The 17,959-nt window shown below is 35.9% G+C and overlaps 1 protein-coding gene across 1 annotated transcript in view; it reads left to right on the top strand.

Moving 5' to 3' along the window:
* The window catches only part of PPP4R4 (protein phosphatase 4 regulatory subunit 4), a 122,094-nt gene that overhangs the window by 89,736 nt on the left and 14,399 nt on the right, over positions 1–17,959 (top strand). Inside the window, exons 15-20 of the mRNA XM_060097917.1 lie at positions 3,297–3,402; positions 4,887–5,034; positions 9,028–9,172; positions 12,006–12,047; positions 12,148–12,222; positions 17,768–17,837. Of these exons, the coding sequence (XP_059953900.1) occupies positions 3,297–3,402; positions 4,887–5,034; positions 9,028–9,172; positions 12,006–12,047; positions 12,148–12,222; positions 17,768–17,837 (586 nt within the window). The remainder of the gene's footprint in view (positions 1–3,296; positions 3,403–4,886; positions 5,035–9,027; positions 9,173–12,005; positions 12,048–12,147; positions 12,223–17,767; positions 17,838–17,959) is intronic.

Genomic DNA, 17,959 nt, shown 5'->3' with positions numbered 1-17,959 from the left:
AATGGTCATAATATTCATTCATTTAACAAAGTTTATTGAGCACTTACTACGTGCTGAGTACTGTTCTGGATGCTAGGAACACAGTAGTGAATGAAAAGACAAAGGACCTGTTCTCATAGAACTTTAAATTCTATTAGAGACAGAAAACAAACACATATAATACATACATTGTACACCAGGTATGAAAAGTACAAGGAGGAACTAAAAACCAGGGTAGAGGGGAAGAAAGTGATGGAGGGTCGTAAGATGGTATTGTGAATACAGTGGTCAGGACAAAGCCCTCTCTGATCAAATATGCTTTGTGCAGAGGCTTGGACCAAGTAAGGGAGTGACCATGTGGAGGTCTGAAGGACAGGTGGTCCCCGCAAAGGGAAGAGTGGATGCAAAGGTGTGATACGGGGTGTGCTTGGTTGTGTGAAGAGCAGCAAGGAAGCCCGTGTGGCGGTTGTTAGCGAGAGATGAGGCTGGAGAGGTCGCTGGGCCCACAACGCGCAGGTGCTTGAAGGCCATGATGTAGAGCGTAGATTGTATTCTGTGATACAGGGGAAGGCTTTGGAAGGTTTTGAGTAGAGGAATGACAGAAACTAACATTTTTTTTCTGCTTTTGTTATGAAAAAAATTTAAAACGCAGAAAGGCAGAGAAAATACTATAATGAACCCTCACACACCCATCACCTAGGTTTAACAGTTGTTAACATTCTGACATATTTTCTATTTCATTGTGCTGAAAAATTTAAATTATAGATATCATTATATTTTTATCTCTAAACATTTCAGTATTCATCTCTAAAAAAGGACATTGCCCTATATAATCATGATACAATTATTACATTTGACAAAATGAACAATGATCTTTAATATCATTTAAAGTTCATATTAAAATTTACCAATTATGCCCCAAATATGCGTGACAGTTGTTTTATTCCATATAGGATCCAAGTAAGATCTATGCATTGCTTTAAGTGGTTACACCTCTTAGTACTCTTTTAATCCAGAACAGAGTCCCTCTTCGCCCTTCCCCACTTTTTCATGACACTGAATTGAGGAAGAGACTTAGTTGTTCTGTAGAATGTCTTCATGGATTAACTTGTTTATCTCTTCTCCATGTTCCTTCTAAACTGGAGGTTTGACAAGGGCTTGCCAAGTCTTAGGTTAAACGTTTTTGGCAAGAATACTTCATAAATGCTGCTGTGTATTTTATGTTGCATTGTGTCTGGACGGCTGTCCCTCCGTAAGTGAGCTAGGAGTGGTTGTGCAGATGGGGACAGCTCTGTTAGTCTACTGCAAAAATTGTGTTTTCTCTCTTGTGATCTGCGTCACAATCTGAAGCTGACACTTCAACACTCAGAATACCCAGCTTCCCACCAAGCTTTTACCCATTAGTTTTAGCATCCCATGATGATCCTTGCCTGATCAGTTATTTCATTATAACTTGCAGAAAAATGATTTTTTAAATTCTGTCTTTTCTTCTACATTGTTGATGGCATTCTTCTCAGGAGAAATGCCTTTTTTTTTTTTTTTTTTTTTTTTACATCTACTTGGGTAATTTATTTACCCTAAAATATATTTCCTAATGTAAAGAGAGGGTAAATTCTTATTTCTTTCCCTCTAATTATCAATTTTCGGAGTTAGGAAAACTCTGAAGTGGTGTAGTAGCCACTTCCAATGATGCTGAATGAATTTTGTTTTTGGTTTTGTCTCTTTCTTTTAGACTCATCATTTTATATTAAATAATGTTTTAATCAATTGCAGTCATTATTCGCATGCTTAAGTGGTCACAACTTCTTTAAACTGGCTTTTACTTGTTTTGATATAATTACCTTTATCTTTGATTTCTGGCCCAAAAGACATTACCTTATACTGTGAGGTATAAAATATACGTATTTTAAACTATTTTTATTTCAAATGACTAATGTTTATGCATTTGAAATTCTATTAGTATGCACAAAATGAAAGAAAAGAGTAACATCCTTTTATTTAGTTCATTTATCTAAAATTCATTTTCCGTAATTCCACTGATATTTCTGTTTATGTACATGTCTTAAATTTTCTGTTCTAACTCATACTGAATATTCTTTTTTTATATTCGATTAAAAGCACCACATGAAATGGTACTCAATAGAATGGAAATAACTTGTATAAAATATGACAGGAGGGGCTTCCCTGGTGGTGCAGTGGTTGAGAATCTGCCTGCTAATGCAGGGGACACGGGTTCGAGCCCTGGTCTGGGAGGATCCCACGTGCCGCGGAGCAACTAGGCCCGTGAGCCACAGCTACTGAGCCTGCGCGTCTGGAGCCTGTGCTCTGCAACAGGAGAGGCCGCAGTAGTGAGAGGCCCACGCACCGCGATGAAGAGTGGCCTCCGCTTGCCACAACTAGAGAAAGTCCTCGCACAGAAAGGAAGGCCCAACACAGCAAAAATAAATAAATTAATTAATAAACTCCTACCCCCAACATCTTTAAATATATATATATAAGAGGAGGTAGCAGGCAGTACTCTCTGAGCAATGTATAGTTTTTCCTACTTGAATTTCAAGGATCCTAGTATAATAGTCTGAATCGCCAAGAATTGATTGTTATAATGTTTATATGTAAGTCAAGATGGTGTACATGAATTTATACTGGATACGGTATATCTGATTGAGAGATTTTTCTCTAATACATCATTTGAACCCAAATGCACTAAAGATGAATGGTTGAATTCATTTAGAATTAAGGTTCTGCCCAGTGGTGTGACAGAAATTCAAAGGACAAAGGAGTTTAAAACACTGGTAAGAGTAATTGGTATGGTGTCCCTTGGGTTCTAAGCTTTATCTGTGTCATGGACCGGGGACCTCCAAGAATGGCATTGAGGTGGAAGAGACAGAACTAAGCCAGAGGGATCTGACATAAACCTAGTCATGGGATCTCTGAGTTTATATTTTAGAAGTTGCGCATCTTTGGTGAGATACCTGACACAGGGTATGTTCTAATAAATGTTTGTTGAATAAATGAGTGACAAGGTCCAGAGGTGGTTGAGATATAATTTGGGGAGAATATCACTTAAGATGAAGTGGCAAGGAAATGAGAGTCAAATATAAATCAAATCTGGATGATTTGGAAATGACTGCCAAATTGCATTAACTTTGTAGTGTGATAGATGGTAACATTAAATTATGAAGACACTTCCACAGTGATTTGAGAGGTAGGCAATACTGCTTTTACTTTTAGTCAATAACTTAAAATAGATTTATGGGGCCAAATTATTCAGAGTATATACTATTAGACTGGTTTAATTGTCTTCTTATTTCTTTAAGAATGTCTTACCTGTCCAAAAGGCCGCTTCACGAACTCTATGCATTTTTCTACGTTATAATCGTAAACAAGAACAGAGACACGAGGTCATTCAAAAATTAATTGAACGTAAGTAATCAGTGTCTCTCATTTTGAAAAATAGAAAGTAAACAAACTGATTGGCCTTAGTTAGATCTGACTTATATTATGTATCATTTTGCCATGAATAATTAGGCCAGTGTTGGTATACATTTGCATTTGAGTTTTGTAGGCTAATTTTTTTGGCTTGTTTTAGAAATCTTTGACAGGATCAGATTTGTGATGAATGAGACTAATGACTACTCTAGGCTGCCTTTTGTGAATTTCTACACTTGAGAAATTAAAATATGTATACTTATTGTTGAAAGCCCAGTTTCTATCCTGATTAATACAATTTGGAACTAAGATACATAAGTAGGCTATCCTTGAATCTAATAATTTATGTTCCTATTTTAAATATTAACAGAATGTGAGTTTTGTTCCCTTGAATAGACTTGATAGTACACATGAATGTGAATCTGGTAAGCCGAGGTGGTTTATAATGTCTTAAAAAATTGTCAATTAACAAATGCAAATTTATTTTAATTTGCTATGGGCTAAAATTAAGACAAAAACTTTTTGTTAAAGTGTTAATTCTAGAAGTAGTGGTGCACACCTATATATACTTAGTGAATTTGTTAATTATTGTGTACTTGCTTTGACTGTAGTGTCTTAATGCTTTTATTAAACTCTGTTATCCAGCATAGGCAGGTAATGGAATTTTTCTGGTTATTGGAGTTTACCATTTTAAGTATGGATCACCACTTTTCAAAAAATTAGAGTACATAAAATTCCATTTAAGAAAAAATAATGCTCAATATACTTCAATCTTCCTTTTTTTACTGTATTTTAATTCAGTTTTCATTTTTTTAGTGGTAGGACCTGACCTTTAGAATGTTTTATTTTGAATGGAGATTCTATTTGGTTTTAAATATTAAGAATTTTGCCTTTGAACATTTCTGTAATAAGGGAGAGAAAATTATCCTTTCAACATTGACCTGAATGATTTTCAGTGATATCGTGTTTACATATGATTTTACTTCAAAGCATTTTTAAGGAAATGAGAAGAAAAAGACAGTTAATTTCATTGGTCAAAGATTTTGAAGTTATACAGACCTGCATTTGAATTCTAGCTCTTTACTTTTCAGCTCTGTGGCTTTAACCTCTCTGAATCTCAGTATCCTTACCTTTTAGGAGGGATAAATTTATTCTCATCCCATTGGATTGACTTTCAGGATTTAATGAGATAATATGTATAAAGTACTTAGCACATGGTGGGTAATCAAGAAATAGTAGATCTGTTCATTCAATATTTAATAAATGCTCATGGAACTGAATGCAATGTTTAATACATTTTTTCTGTTTTTTCAGGTGCTATTAATTTGGGGGTATAGAATATGATTTTTCCCCCTTATCTCTTGTTTTTGCTAAACAAATTGTGTATATAAAAAAGATTGTCATGGACTTAGTGATTTTTTCACATGAAATTTTATGTAAGAAAAATTAAACTTATAGTTTTTTGTTGTTGTTTCTAGAACTGGGCCAAGGAAAAAGTTATTGGAATAGACTCCGATTTTTGGATACCTGTGAATTTATTATAGAGATCTTTTCCAAATCATTTTTCTGTAAATATTTCTTTCTACCTGCTATTGAACTGACACATGATCCAGTAGCAAATGTGAGGTATGGTACCAATCCAAGAAAATATTTGAAAAAATTGTATTTTTTATATATCTACTGTGATGAATATATGCAAAAGCATTTTCTTAGTCAATTAAAAATAATCAAGTGAAAAATTTATACTTGGTTTGAAATTCTTGGTAGACTTAATTGAGCCTCAGTAGGACCTGGAAGCGTGATCTTTTAACGCTGTCTCAGGTCTTTAGTTTATTGGGTTGACAGCAGTAGTCACAGCCAGACTGGCAGGCTTCTCCAGCCACTTGGATACACACATTGGCATCAAGAGAAGATTGAGTAGATGTGATTAATTTATCTATATCTTCTAAGACTAGAGGAAAAAACAGTTGAAAGTTGGCTTGGAGAAGATCTGTCCATTTTTACAGGCCCATTTATTCAGAGAAGTAAGGCTGTTTCCAAGTCTTTTAGCTGTCTCACATTTTCAAAATCCAGTAAATGGTAATTGGAGTTGATTAAATAACTGTGAAGTTAAATGAAACGGGCCTGAAAATGGCTTGCTTGGAAACTGAAAAAAAGAATAAATGTATTTTGCCTTTATTTCCTCCCCAAATAAGCATATTAATTTTTTTTAAAAATTGTGGTAAAACATACATAACATAAAATTTACCATTTTAACTATTTTGTACAATTCAGTGGCATTGAGCACACATGCATACTGTTTGAGTTACTTGTATATTGCATAATGAGTTGAAGAAAATTTTAAACCCTCAGCCATTAGATTTCGTATTTGTGCTCTATGCCTCTGTTCTGAATTTGAGGAACTCAGATCTGTAGGAGACACAGAGTCAGTTTGCCAAGACTTCCTGAACAGAACTCCAGAGCTCCCTGCTGAGCTTTCACATGCCAGCCATGCTTCATGCTAGTTGTGACATATTTGTATCTTTTATAAATAACTGATGTGCATTGTAGACAACATGCAACCATTTAATACTTTTTAACAGGAAGACTTGGCCGGGCAATAAGCATAGACAGATAGCATGGCTGTTGAGAGAAAATATACCAAGAAGAATTGTCAAAAGATGTTGAAAAGCTCAGCCTAAGAATGTTGTGAGCATTTTTTAAGGGGAACACATCTAGACATTGGTTTTGTTTTGTATTTTTAGGGTGAGAAAATACAGAAAGTACCACTGCATGGGCTTTAGTATTTTGTGCATCTTACCTGTGCTGTATAAACTAGGGCTGAGGTTTCCTTGACTTGAGATTTAAAGCAAATTTAAAGTGATTTTTAAGTAAATTGAAAGACCCCATTGATAACTCTTTAGAATTAACCTCTTGGTAAATAACTAAGGGATCCAACCACATTTTGCAAATTGAAGTTGTGATTCTAGAAAAATAGCTTCCAATGTGTTGAATTGTCATTTATCAAGCAGTTCCCAAAAATTATTCGAAAGGAAGTGAAATCATCTCTACTTGAGTCAGTGTGACTAACAGCATGGCATTGACTCTAAGGGAAAGCAACCTGTTAATTCAAAAACCAGATGAAGATGAATATTGCTCTATGAATTTTGGTGGTTTTTCTGAGTAAGAGATGATTGTATAGCAGTTTGTCTTGGTTCTCACTCTCCTGCTTGGGCAGCTGCTAGCCTAACAAATGGGTCCAGCAACACTATATACTAAGTGGCTTTTGGATACGAAAGCCTTTGCTCAACACTTTTAGAAATGTGCAGGTAGGATGAAAGCCATTACAGGCCAGAGTGGCCAGATCAAGCAGGGTAGGAGGAGAGTTTTTGGAGCCATATTCCCTGAGCTGATTTCCAGCTCTCCACCAGCTATGTGTCTGGGCCACTTACAAAACCTCTCTGTGCGTCAGTTTCCTTGGTACCTAATTCATGGGGTGTTCTGAGGAATAAATACTTGAGGTAGTGTACATAAAGAATTTAGTTTACCTGAAAAGTATGATCCCTTATCTCTAAATCTTTATAATCTCCTGGGCCCAGGATTCTCATAGAGATAAATCACTGCTAAGGCTCCTGTAGCTTCTGTTGAATGTATGTTTTCTAGATCTGCCTTGGGTTATAAAGAATGAAGTGTGCGTGGACTGTTGATTGTATTTCCTTAAGTGAATGTTTAAAATTTAAATTCATTGAGTCCAGACAATACCAAGGCTAGAAAAAGACTGCTGGTTTTCAAAGGAGCCTTCTATTCAGCTGCCAGAAATGAAAACAATTCTCTCTGGGGTAATTGGGACCCCTTAATTAGAGAAAGCATTTCCATGCTTAGCAGTATCCGTGGTGAGTGCTGAATAAGTTTGGGACTATTATTGCTATGTAAGATGAAAATTCTAGGGGAGGAGCTTCTTTTGACTTTTTGGTTGAATAAAAAGCAGATTTTGTTGTATAAGAATCCTCAACTGAAGGCTCAGCTGAGAAGGTATCCTGGGAACTCCAGGAATGGGACTTAGTTGTCTCAAGGTTTGGCATAGAAATAAAAAAATAGTATCTGGAGAGCTCTTAGATGAATGAATGAATGAATGAATGAATGAAGACAGCAGCCCCAAGTTAGACAACCAGCCCTGGCAAAGCAGTAGAATTTTAGCTTAGCAAAGCAGAACATTTCCTGCACCACCTTTTCCTAGGAAGTTTTTGTTTGTTTGTTTGTTTGGTTGGTTGGTTGTTTTTTTTTTATACTTTCCTGGATTTCCTTTCACCTGTCTGGAATTCTTCAGTTTGCTTGTTGCTTCTTTATCAGCCCCATTTAGACTGTGGTGGTGCTGTAGATGCTCTCCTTTTATCTCTTCTTCTCAAACTGCACTTACTTGCCTGGGTGATTCTCCAGTCTCATGGCTTATGTATCACCTGTGTGCTGAAGATTCCTGACTGCAAATCTCCAGCCCGGACATCCACCCTGGACAGAAGACTCATAGAGCCAACTGCCCACTAGGATTTCCATCGACTATCTAACAGGCTCCTCAGACTTCATCTGTCCAGTTAATCCCCATCTTCCTCATCTGCACTTGCTCCTTCTGCAGTCTTCTCCGTCTCAGTAAATAACTATTTCGTCTTGCCACTTGCTCAGGTCAGAGCCATGACTTCCTTTCTGTCACTCCACTTCCAAGCCCTCAGCACATCCTGCCGCTTGTAAAATATATTCAGAATCAAACCACTTCCCACCACCTCACTGCTGCCACTCTGGTTCAAGCCACCATCATCTCTTGCCTGAATTACTGAAAGAGCCCCCTGCCACCCCGTGTCCCTTTTGTCCTTGACCACCTACAGTCTAATCTCAATACAGTAGCCAGATGATACTTTCCAAACGTTAAGTCACATCATTTCACTCTGCTGTGCAAAACCCTCCATGGCTTCTCATTGCTCTCAAAATGAAAGCCAGTCCCCAAACCGTGACCTGCAAGGCCCCGGATGAACTGGCCTCCTATTTCACTCTGAGGCCTCCAGCTGATTTTGTTTTTGCTCTGTTCTAGCCATGCTAGCCAGTTTGCCAGTTTTGGCCAGTTTGTTAATTTGGGGTAACTTCTAAGGCAAGCTCCCCTGACGGGGCACCTGCTCTTACTGTAATGGTTTTCTCTAGATAGTCACAAGGCTTAGTCCCTAATTTACTTTAATTCTTTGCTTAAATGTCATCTTTTCAGTGAAATCTTGACTAAAAGCCTCTCTGATCACCTGGTTTAAACTTGTAATCCCCCTCCTTGTACTCCTTCATCATCTTTCCCTGCTTTATTTTTCTCTGCAGCATTTACCACTGTTTGACAGACATTTTACATATTTGTTTTTCCTTTCTCCCTACCCATGTACTAGAACGTAAGCTCTGTGACAGCAGAGAATTTTGTTGGTTTTCTCCACTGCGGTATCTCAGCACCCAGAATGATGAACGCTTGACTCATCACAGGCCCTCCGTAGACATTTGTTGCATAAGAAATTAACTCTCAGCCTAGCTAAAGCTTAAGTTTTCTTTCAATTTCATGTGACTGTCATTCTTAGTTATTAAATTCACTCACAAGTTAATACTTTCAATTTATTGCAGAATGAAACTTTGCTACTTGTTGCCCAAAGTGAAATCTACCCTGAAGATCCCTGCAGATAAACATCTACTTCAACAGTTAGAAATGTGTGTGAGAAAACTCCTCTGTCAAGAAAAGGATAAAGATGTTCTGGCCACTGTGAAAAGAGTAAGCGTCCCTCTTGCCACGACATTTGCCTTTCTTGCAGTGTGTTATCACAGCCTCACTATCTTAGCTTGATGGGATAGCAATATGTTAAAATGTTTCTATCACTGCTACAGTAGTAAGAATTAGTAGTAACTGATTTGGTTGATGTGTGCTCCAACTGGATATGAAAGTTCCTTCTAGAGGGCACTGAGATATTAATCTTTTATTACTGGTGATATAAGCTCCATGAGAGCTTACATTTTAGGTACTCAGTAAATACTGTTCAGCTAATAATGAATGAGTACTTCATTCACCAGACTCTTTATAAGTGATTAGAATTGGGAAAACTTTGTTGGTATAATTGGGAAAGTCACATTTGATAGAAACTTAGCCCTGAAAGGGCTGGAAGGGCCTTCAGTGATCTGTCGGACTTTGCAGAAGCTCTCGACCTAGAAATGTTCAAGTGTTTGCTTAAGATCTTCTTGGTAAGTGGCAGAGCCAGGGCTAAATATAGATCCCTAGCGCTTTTCAATTATGTAACATTGTGTCTTATGGGGTTTTGTTTGTTTTGTTTTAGCGTGGGATCTTACATGGATTGTTTGGCAATATTGGAACAGTAACACAGTAAACATTTGGGTTAGTGAAGTCAAACCTTAAAACACTTTATAGTCTTCAAAACCTTTTGGTTGAGTATATAACTAATATTTTTATAAGGTTATTTCAAATGAAAATCATTACTTTTATGGTGATGAATTGGGAGATTTGGATTGACGTGTATATACACTGATGTGTATAAAATGGATGACTAATAAGAACCTGCTGTATAAAAAATAAATAAAATAAAATTCAAGAAAAAAATCATTACTTTAATCTGAATGTGAAGTTCAGGACACATAGTTTTTGAACATTTATTTGTAGTGAGAGAAGTTAATTTATTAATGTCTTAAAAAAGTTGGTGTCGATGGTGAGGGAAAAAAAAAAGAGTCCTTTGATTTTTTTTTTTTTCCCTAGAGATCATTGCCAGATGTTGCATAAGGAACTTTTTTTTTTTTTGCGGTATGCAGACCTCTCACTGTTGTGGCCTCTCCCGTTGCGGAGCACAGGCTCCGGACGTGCAGGCTCAGCGGCCATGGCTCACGGGCCCAGCCGCTCCATGGCATGTGGGATCCTCTCAGACCGGGGCACGAACCCGCGTCCCCTGCATCGGCAGGCAGACTCCCAACCACTGCGCCACCAGGGAAGCCCCAGGAACTTTTTAATAAAGTGATTTGATAACTTAGTATTTAATTAGTATAATTTTATTTTACTGAAATGTAAATTCTTCTTTCATTAACTGAAATAATCAGAAATACCCAGAGTCTGGACGTGCATCTAAATCTAAAAACATAGATATACATAACATTTGTTTCTGTCTTTACCATTTAATTACAGAAGTATAAGCAATGGAGTTAACTTTCAAAATAGTAGACGTGAGACAGTTACTTACTTTTTTGAGAGAATTTATTAACTGAAGAGATCACTCAAGCTAACCCTATAAAGAGGGGAAAAAATGATATAATTAAATTGATAGATTATTAACTTTCAATGGAGTATTCTGTAGTACAGCCCTTATTTTAAGAACGTGTCACATGAGGAAGTCAGTCTGTCCCATGAAAATTCTATAGTATAATGTTTATCAAACTGATGTATTGGTATGGGAACCTCTCAGGAAACTATTCAAAGCTTTGGGATAAAAATGAAATAGTTTAGTCAGTTTTTTAAGATGAAAAGTAATTTCATTTAAAAGGGCTATTTCATGCCATAAATTATAACATTTTCATAAATGTCAGCATAAAAATAAAACTACAAATAAATATTATGTTTGCAATGGATAGCTTTGGGCATATGAATAAATGTACTTTATCCTGGCCATCAGAGTTACTCCTGTAAAAAAGTACTGTCCTCTATCAGAGACAGAACCCTGGATTAGATGGGCCATTGTTTGATTGAAAGAATTTATTTCAGACCAATGTATTCTGAAAAGACAAATAGTAAATTAAGAGAATGCTTTCAGAGTAAAGTTTTTTTCTATTGGTTAAAATGTCATAATAATCAAAAGTTTCTATGGCAAGGAACTAAGGATATTAAGCCCAATGATACCTAGCTTTGTATATATTTAGCTAAAAGTTTTTTTAAAAAATTCAAAAATTATATTGTATTTCTGAAGATTCAGAAAAGAGTGGCACAGGAATTTTAGAAACTAAATTGCATGTGTTTAGTATTTAAAATAATCCTCTACTCTTGCTTTTCTTTTTTTAAAATTAATTAATTTATTTATTTTTGGCTGAGTTGGGTCTTTGTTGCTGTGCGCGGGCTTTCTCTAGTTGCGGTGAGCAGGGGCTACTCTTTGTTGCGGTGTGCAGGCTTCTCATTGCGGTAGCTTCTCTTGTTGCCGAACACGGGCTCTAGGCACGCGGGCTTCAGTAGTTGTGGCTCGCGGGCTCTAGAGCGCAGGCTCAGTAGTTGTGGCGCACGGGCTTAGTTGCTCCGCGGCATGTGGGATCTCAGCTCAGGGCTCGAACCTATGGCCCATGCATTGGCAGGTGGATTCTTAACTACTGCACTGCCAGGGAAACTCTACACTTGCTTTTCTTGAGTTGAAAAACTTTTAAAAGTTTAAGTGGATCCTGGTGTTAATATATAGAGGTTGATTAAAAACACAACATAGAGTTGGGAAGAACTTTAGAGACTTTCTAATTTAGCCTTTCACATAGTGGAGAAGTCTCTTCTTTGATCCTCCCTCTGGAAAAGGAGTCTTTCTGAGAAATGATTTAATTTAATTACTGTTGAATAATTTAAAACATTTTCTTTGCAGACTGTATTAGAGTTGGACAGAATGGAAATGTCCATGGACGCTGTGAGTACACTCTCTTTACCTTATGTTGAAAGGAATATTTAAAAATTGGCAGAGGCTCATCATTAATGTTGCACAATTTCATTTTAAACTTTAAACTTAGTTTCAGAAAAAATTTTATGAAAAAGATTTGTTGGATCAAGAGAAAGAAAGAGAAGAGCTACTTCTTTTGGAAATGGTATGTTTTCACACGCACACACACGTACTCTTTTCTGACCAGTATTAACTGTGCTTTGTTATTAAATCTAATCAATAATTTCTTTTAGTTTCATACTACTTTTATTTTCCCTAAATGACTGAAGAAGAATCCTGACCTTTTGAAATATGTTATTTTATGAATTGTAAGGAAAACTACATTTGAGAGCCTTTTTTAAAAAAAACTACCTTATTGAAGTATAATTGACTTATGATTAACTGCAAATACTTAAAGTGTGCAATTTCGTGAATTTTGACATATAGACATATCCATGAAACCAGAATATAAAATACCAAACGTTGCCATTCCTTCAAAAATGTCCTTGTGCCCCCTTAGTGATTCACATCTTCTACTCTAGTCCCTAGCAACCACTAATCTAGTTTCTGTCACTGTAAATTAGTTTGTATTTTTTAGAATTTATATAAATTGAATCATATGTTAGTACCTTTTTGGGTCATGCTTCTTTCCATCAGCATGATTACTTTGAGATTCATCCATGTTTTTGTGCATATAAAGAGGTCATTTCTTTTTATCTCTGAGTAGTAGTCCATACTGTGGATATACCACAACGTGTTTATCCATGTCTTAACGGACATTTGGGTTACTTCTAGCTTGGGAACATTAGTAAAGAAGTCTTTGAGTGGACATAAGTTTTCATTTCTCTTGGGGAAATAACTTAGGAATGGAATGGCTGGATCATATGGTAAACTACACTTAACTTAAAAACAAAGACTGTTTTACAAAGTGCCTGTGCCGTTTTACATTCCCACTGGTTGTGGTGGAGAGCTTCAGTTACCCCATATCCTCTCTAATGCTCGAGAGAGTGGGTATGTAATGTTATCTCAAATTGCTTATCCCTGATGCCTAAGGAGGCTGAGCATCTTTTCCTTTGTGTATTGGCCATCCTTATATCTTAGTTGATGAAGTCTCTTTTCAGATTTTAAAGTGATTTTTGTTTATCTTCTTATTGAGTTGTGAGAGTTCTTTATAAACTCGGAATACAACTCCTTTGTCAGAGATACATTTTATGAATATTTTCTTGGAGTCTGTCCTTAATGGTGTCTTTGGAAGAGAAGAAGTTTTTAATTTTGATGAAGTCCAACTTATCCTTTTTTTCTTTTAGCATAGTTCATGCTTTTTTGTTCTAAGAATCTTTTGTCTATCCCCAAATTATAAAGACTTTTTCCTATGTTTTCTTCTAGGAATTTTAGTTTTAGGTTTTACATTTAGGTCTATGATTCATTTCAAGTTAATTTTTATATATGTTTATTTTTTCCATCTCAATGAGCAATTATTCTAATGCCATTTATTGAAAACTTTACTTTCCCCATTGAATTGCCTTAGCACCTTTTTAAAAAAAATCAATTGTCCATACATACATATGTCTGTTTCTTGACTTCCATTCTGTTGCAGTGATTTATAGGTTTATCTTTTTGGCAATTCCAAACTATCTTGATCGCTATAACTTTATAGTAATTCTTAAAATCAGGTAGGGTAGCTTTTCCAACTTTTTACTTTCATCTTGATACAATGTTTAGAATCAGTTTATCAATTTATATAAAAAGCCTGCTGGAATTTTAGTTAGGATTGTGTTAAGTAGCATTGATCTGTAGGTCAATTTGGAGAATTGCCATCTTAACAATATAAGTCTTCCAATCCATGAACATTGTCTACCACTTCATTTATTTAGTCTTCTTAGTTTTGGTAGAGTTAAGTGTAGAGTTCAAGGCAGTCTTCTGTTAGATTTATTTCTAGTGTATTACGTGTCTTGGCATTGTAAATGGAATTGTAATTTAAAGTTTTACTTTCCAGTTTTTTGTTGCTGGAGTTTGAGAATACTATTGATTTTTGTATATTAACCTTGTATTTTGAAAATGTGCTAAGTTTGCTTATTTGTTGTAGAAGTTGGTTTTTAGATTTAATAGGACAGTCTACCTGAGTCATTATGTCATCTTTTAGTACAGTAGGATTACTTCTTCCTGTTCAGTGTTTGTGCCTTTTATTTCTTTCTTTTTGTCATATTAAAAGGTCCAGGACCTCCAGTATAATAAGAGACCTCTGACTAATAAAAGTGATGCAAGTAGGCATCTTTGTCTTTTTACTGATCTTAAGGGGATCAGTTCAATCTTTCATCATTAGGTATGGTGTTACCAATAGGTTTTATATAGATGCCCTTTATCGCTTCTATTCCTAGTCTGCTGAGAGTTTTTATGAATGATTGTTAAATTTTGCCAGATGCTGTTTCTGCATTTCCTGAAATTGTATTTGTTTTTCTACTTTCATTGTGTTAAAACACTAAGTTACATTGATTTTTCAAATGGTAAACTGATTTTATATTTTGGGAATAAACTCTATTTGGTGATGATATATTGTCCTTTTCTCTGCTGTTGGATGCTTGGCTCATTTATTTAAAGGAATTTTGCCTTTGTATTCATAAATTCATAGTAGGAACTGGTTTATAATTTTGGGGGTCATTTCTTGGGTCTTTTAAATTTGGTATTAGAGTTATTCTGGCCTCATAAAATGAGATGGATAGTATTACCACTTCCTCTATTTTCTGACAAATTTTGTATAAAATTGTTTTTTTTTCCTTGAGTGTTTGATAGAATTCACTAGTGAAACTATCAAGACTCAAAGTTTTCATTTTGGAAGGATTTTGTTAATTCATTCAATTACTTTAATAGCTATAAAGCTTTTCAGATTTTCTTTCTTTTTTGTCAATTTGGTAAGTTGCTTCCCCCCCCGCCAATTTGTCCGTGTCATCTAAGCTGTCAAATTTGTTGGCATATGTTGTTTATAATATTCTTATATTATCCTTCTAATGTATATAGAATCTATGGTGATAACCCCTTATATATATATATATATTTTTTTTTTTTTTTTTTGCGGTACGTGGGCCTCTCACTACTGTGGCCTCTTGTTGCGGAGCACAGGCTCCGGACGTGCAGGCTCAGCAGCCATGGCTCACAGGCCCAGCCGCTCCATGGCATGTGGGATCTTCCCAGACAGGGGCACGAACCTGCGTCCCCTGTATTGGCAGGCGGACTCTCAAGCACTGCGCCACCAGGGAAGCCCCCTTTTTATATTTTTATCTTAGTGATTGGTATTTCTCTCTGTCTCTTCGCCCCCCCCCCTTTTTTTGAATTGCTTTTTTGGTGTTTTCCCTAGAGATTACAGCAGACATAACCTAACCTTTTATAGTCTTCTTATTGTTAATATTGTACCACTTTATTTAACAGAGATACAGAACCCTTTACCTGCTCCATACTGTTCTTTATGTTACACTTGTCATGTGAATTACATCTGCACTGAAAACCGCACCAGTCAGTGTGATAATTTTTGCTTTAAGTTGTCATATGTATCTTGAAGAACTTAAGAGAGTAAACCTGTGTGTTTACTCAGATGTTTACCATTTCCAGTGCTCTTCATTCATGGCTTAGGACCCAAATTTCCCCCTTATTTTTTCCCTTCAGCCTGAAGAACTTTCTTTGGAAGTTCTCAGAGTGCAAGTATTTTGTAACAAATTATCTTCGTTTTCCTTTATCTAAAATGTCTTATTTGTGCCATTCTCTCTAAAGGATATTTTTATTGGATACAGAATTCTGGGTTTACAGCCTTTTTTATACTGTATTTTAAGAAGTGTTTCTGTCTGTGTTGTGGTCTCCATAGCATCTGATAAAATATCTGTTCTCATTTGAATTATTATTCTTCTCTATATAATGTTGTTTGTCTCTGGCTACTTCCAAGATTTTTTCTTTTCTTTTTTGTCTTTAGCAGTTTGCTTGTGATGTTTTTAGGCATGATTAGCTTCAAATTTGTTCTGTCTTGGATTTGCTGAGCTTCCTGAATCTGTAAATGAGTATCATTTCCCAAATTTGGGAAGGTTTGAGCCATTATTTATTTCAATATATGTTCTGTCCTAGTTCCTCACTCTTATACCTCTGGGTCTCCAATTGCACATATGTTATGTTAAATCTTTTGATATTATCCCACAGGTCCATAAGGCTTTGTTCTTTCTTTCTTTCTTTTTTTTTCCTTAAACTCTGCTACTCAGAGTGAATAATTTCTGTTGATCCATCTTCAGTGTCACCAGTTCTTTTCCTGCCCTCTGCATTTGGCTGCTGAGCCTCTCCACTGATTTTAAAATTTCCATTACTCTATTTGTCAGTTCTAAAATTCTGATTTTTTATATTGTCTATTTTTCTGCAGAGAATTATGCTGTGAGATTAAAAACTTAAATGGAAATCCTCTGAAAGCAAATTGAATTATTTCAGCAGTCTAAGCCAAAGATTAGAGTTCAGGATTGCCAGTGGTAGAAGATGTAGAGAATAAGCAGACTCTAAAAAATTTTAGGACTTAATGACCTAAACCCAAGACAAAAATCAGAGAATAGAAAAAGATCCACAGATGATCCTGATATTAGAGTTAGCAGACAAGGACTTCAAGACAACTGTGATTAATATGATCGAGATAGTAGAGGAAAAGATGAAGCAGGTAACACTACTGTTAAGCTCACTTAGTGATATTTTTCAGTTTTGCATGTTTTATTTTCAGTTTTAGAATTTTTATTTAATAGTTTTTTATGCAGTCCAGTTCTACGTGGAAAATTTTTTATCTTGTGTATTTTCTCTGCCTTTTTATTTATTTATTTTATTTTTTTGTGGTACGTGGGCCTCTCACTGTTGTGGCCTCTCCCGTGGCGGAGCTTAGGCCCCGGACACGCAGGCCCAGTGACCATGGCCCACGGGCCCAGCCGCTTCGCGGCATGTGGGATCCTCCCGGACCGGGGCACGAACCCATGTCCCCTGCATCGGCAGGCGGACTCCCAACCACTGTGCCACCAGGGAAGCCCTGCCTTTTTATTTTACATGCACTTGAAAAGAATGTATGTTCTCCAGTGTTGATTGTAGTGTTCTGTACATGTCGGTTATGCCATGTTTGTTCAGAACTTGATATGTTTATTGATTTTTCTTGGCTATTCTGTTGGGATAAAGAACTCTTTGAGTTTGGGTAACATTTTGTTTCTTGGTCTGGGAGCTGATTATATGGGTGTGTTCACTTCAGGAAAATTTATTGAGCTGTACACTTATATTTGTGCACCTTCTCTATGTGTATTATACTTCAATAGAACATTTAAATAATATCTAAAAGATCATTTCTTTTTCTCTCAGTCTTTTAAAAGAAGAACATTATTTTGCCATGTATCAGTCAGAAATGGAAAGGGCCAGTAGTAACACATTTTGCTGATGATAATTAGTAAATACGTTGTAGAAATTAATGGCTCATCACAACAGTGATACTAAACTCATTGTTTTAGTTTGACAAGCCTCCAAGGGCTTTTTAAAAAAAAACACAAATCTGAAAGAACTGTGACTTCTTTAGAGACTAATTTGGAAAAACAAATTACTTCTGTTATGTATTTTTGTGAACTGTATCTGTACCTCTAAAGCTTAGAGTAATTTCTGATTAGAACAATTTTCTCAATCTAATGCTTACCTTTAATGCTAAGATACTGTTTTATTAATAGGAACAATTAGAAAAAGAAAAGCAACAAAATGATGGAAGGCCCATGAGTGATAAAACCTTTGAAAAGAAACGTAAGTAGTTTTCACATGTCTTTATCACCAAGGTACCCAACTGATGTTGCATCCTAGCGTGCTGAGAGACCATGCTTAGTTTTTAATTTACTATGAAAAATCACTTCACTTTCTTTCATTTA

Source organism: Mesoplodon densirostris, chromosome 4, assembly GCF_025265405.1.
Source record: "Mesoplodon densirostris isolate mMesDen1 chromosome 4, mMesDen1 primary haplotype, whole genome shotgun sequence".
Lineage (NCBI taxonomy): Eukaryota > Metazoa > Chordata > Mammalia > Artiodactyla > Ziphiidae > Mesoplodon > Mesoplodon densirostris.
This window is presented reverse-complemented; position numbering and strand designations above follow the sequence as displayed.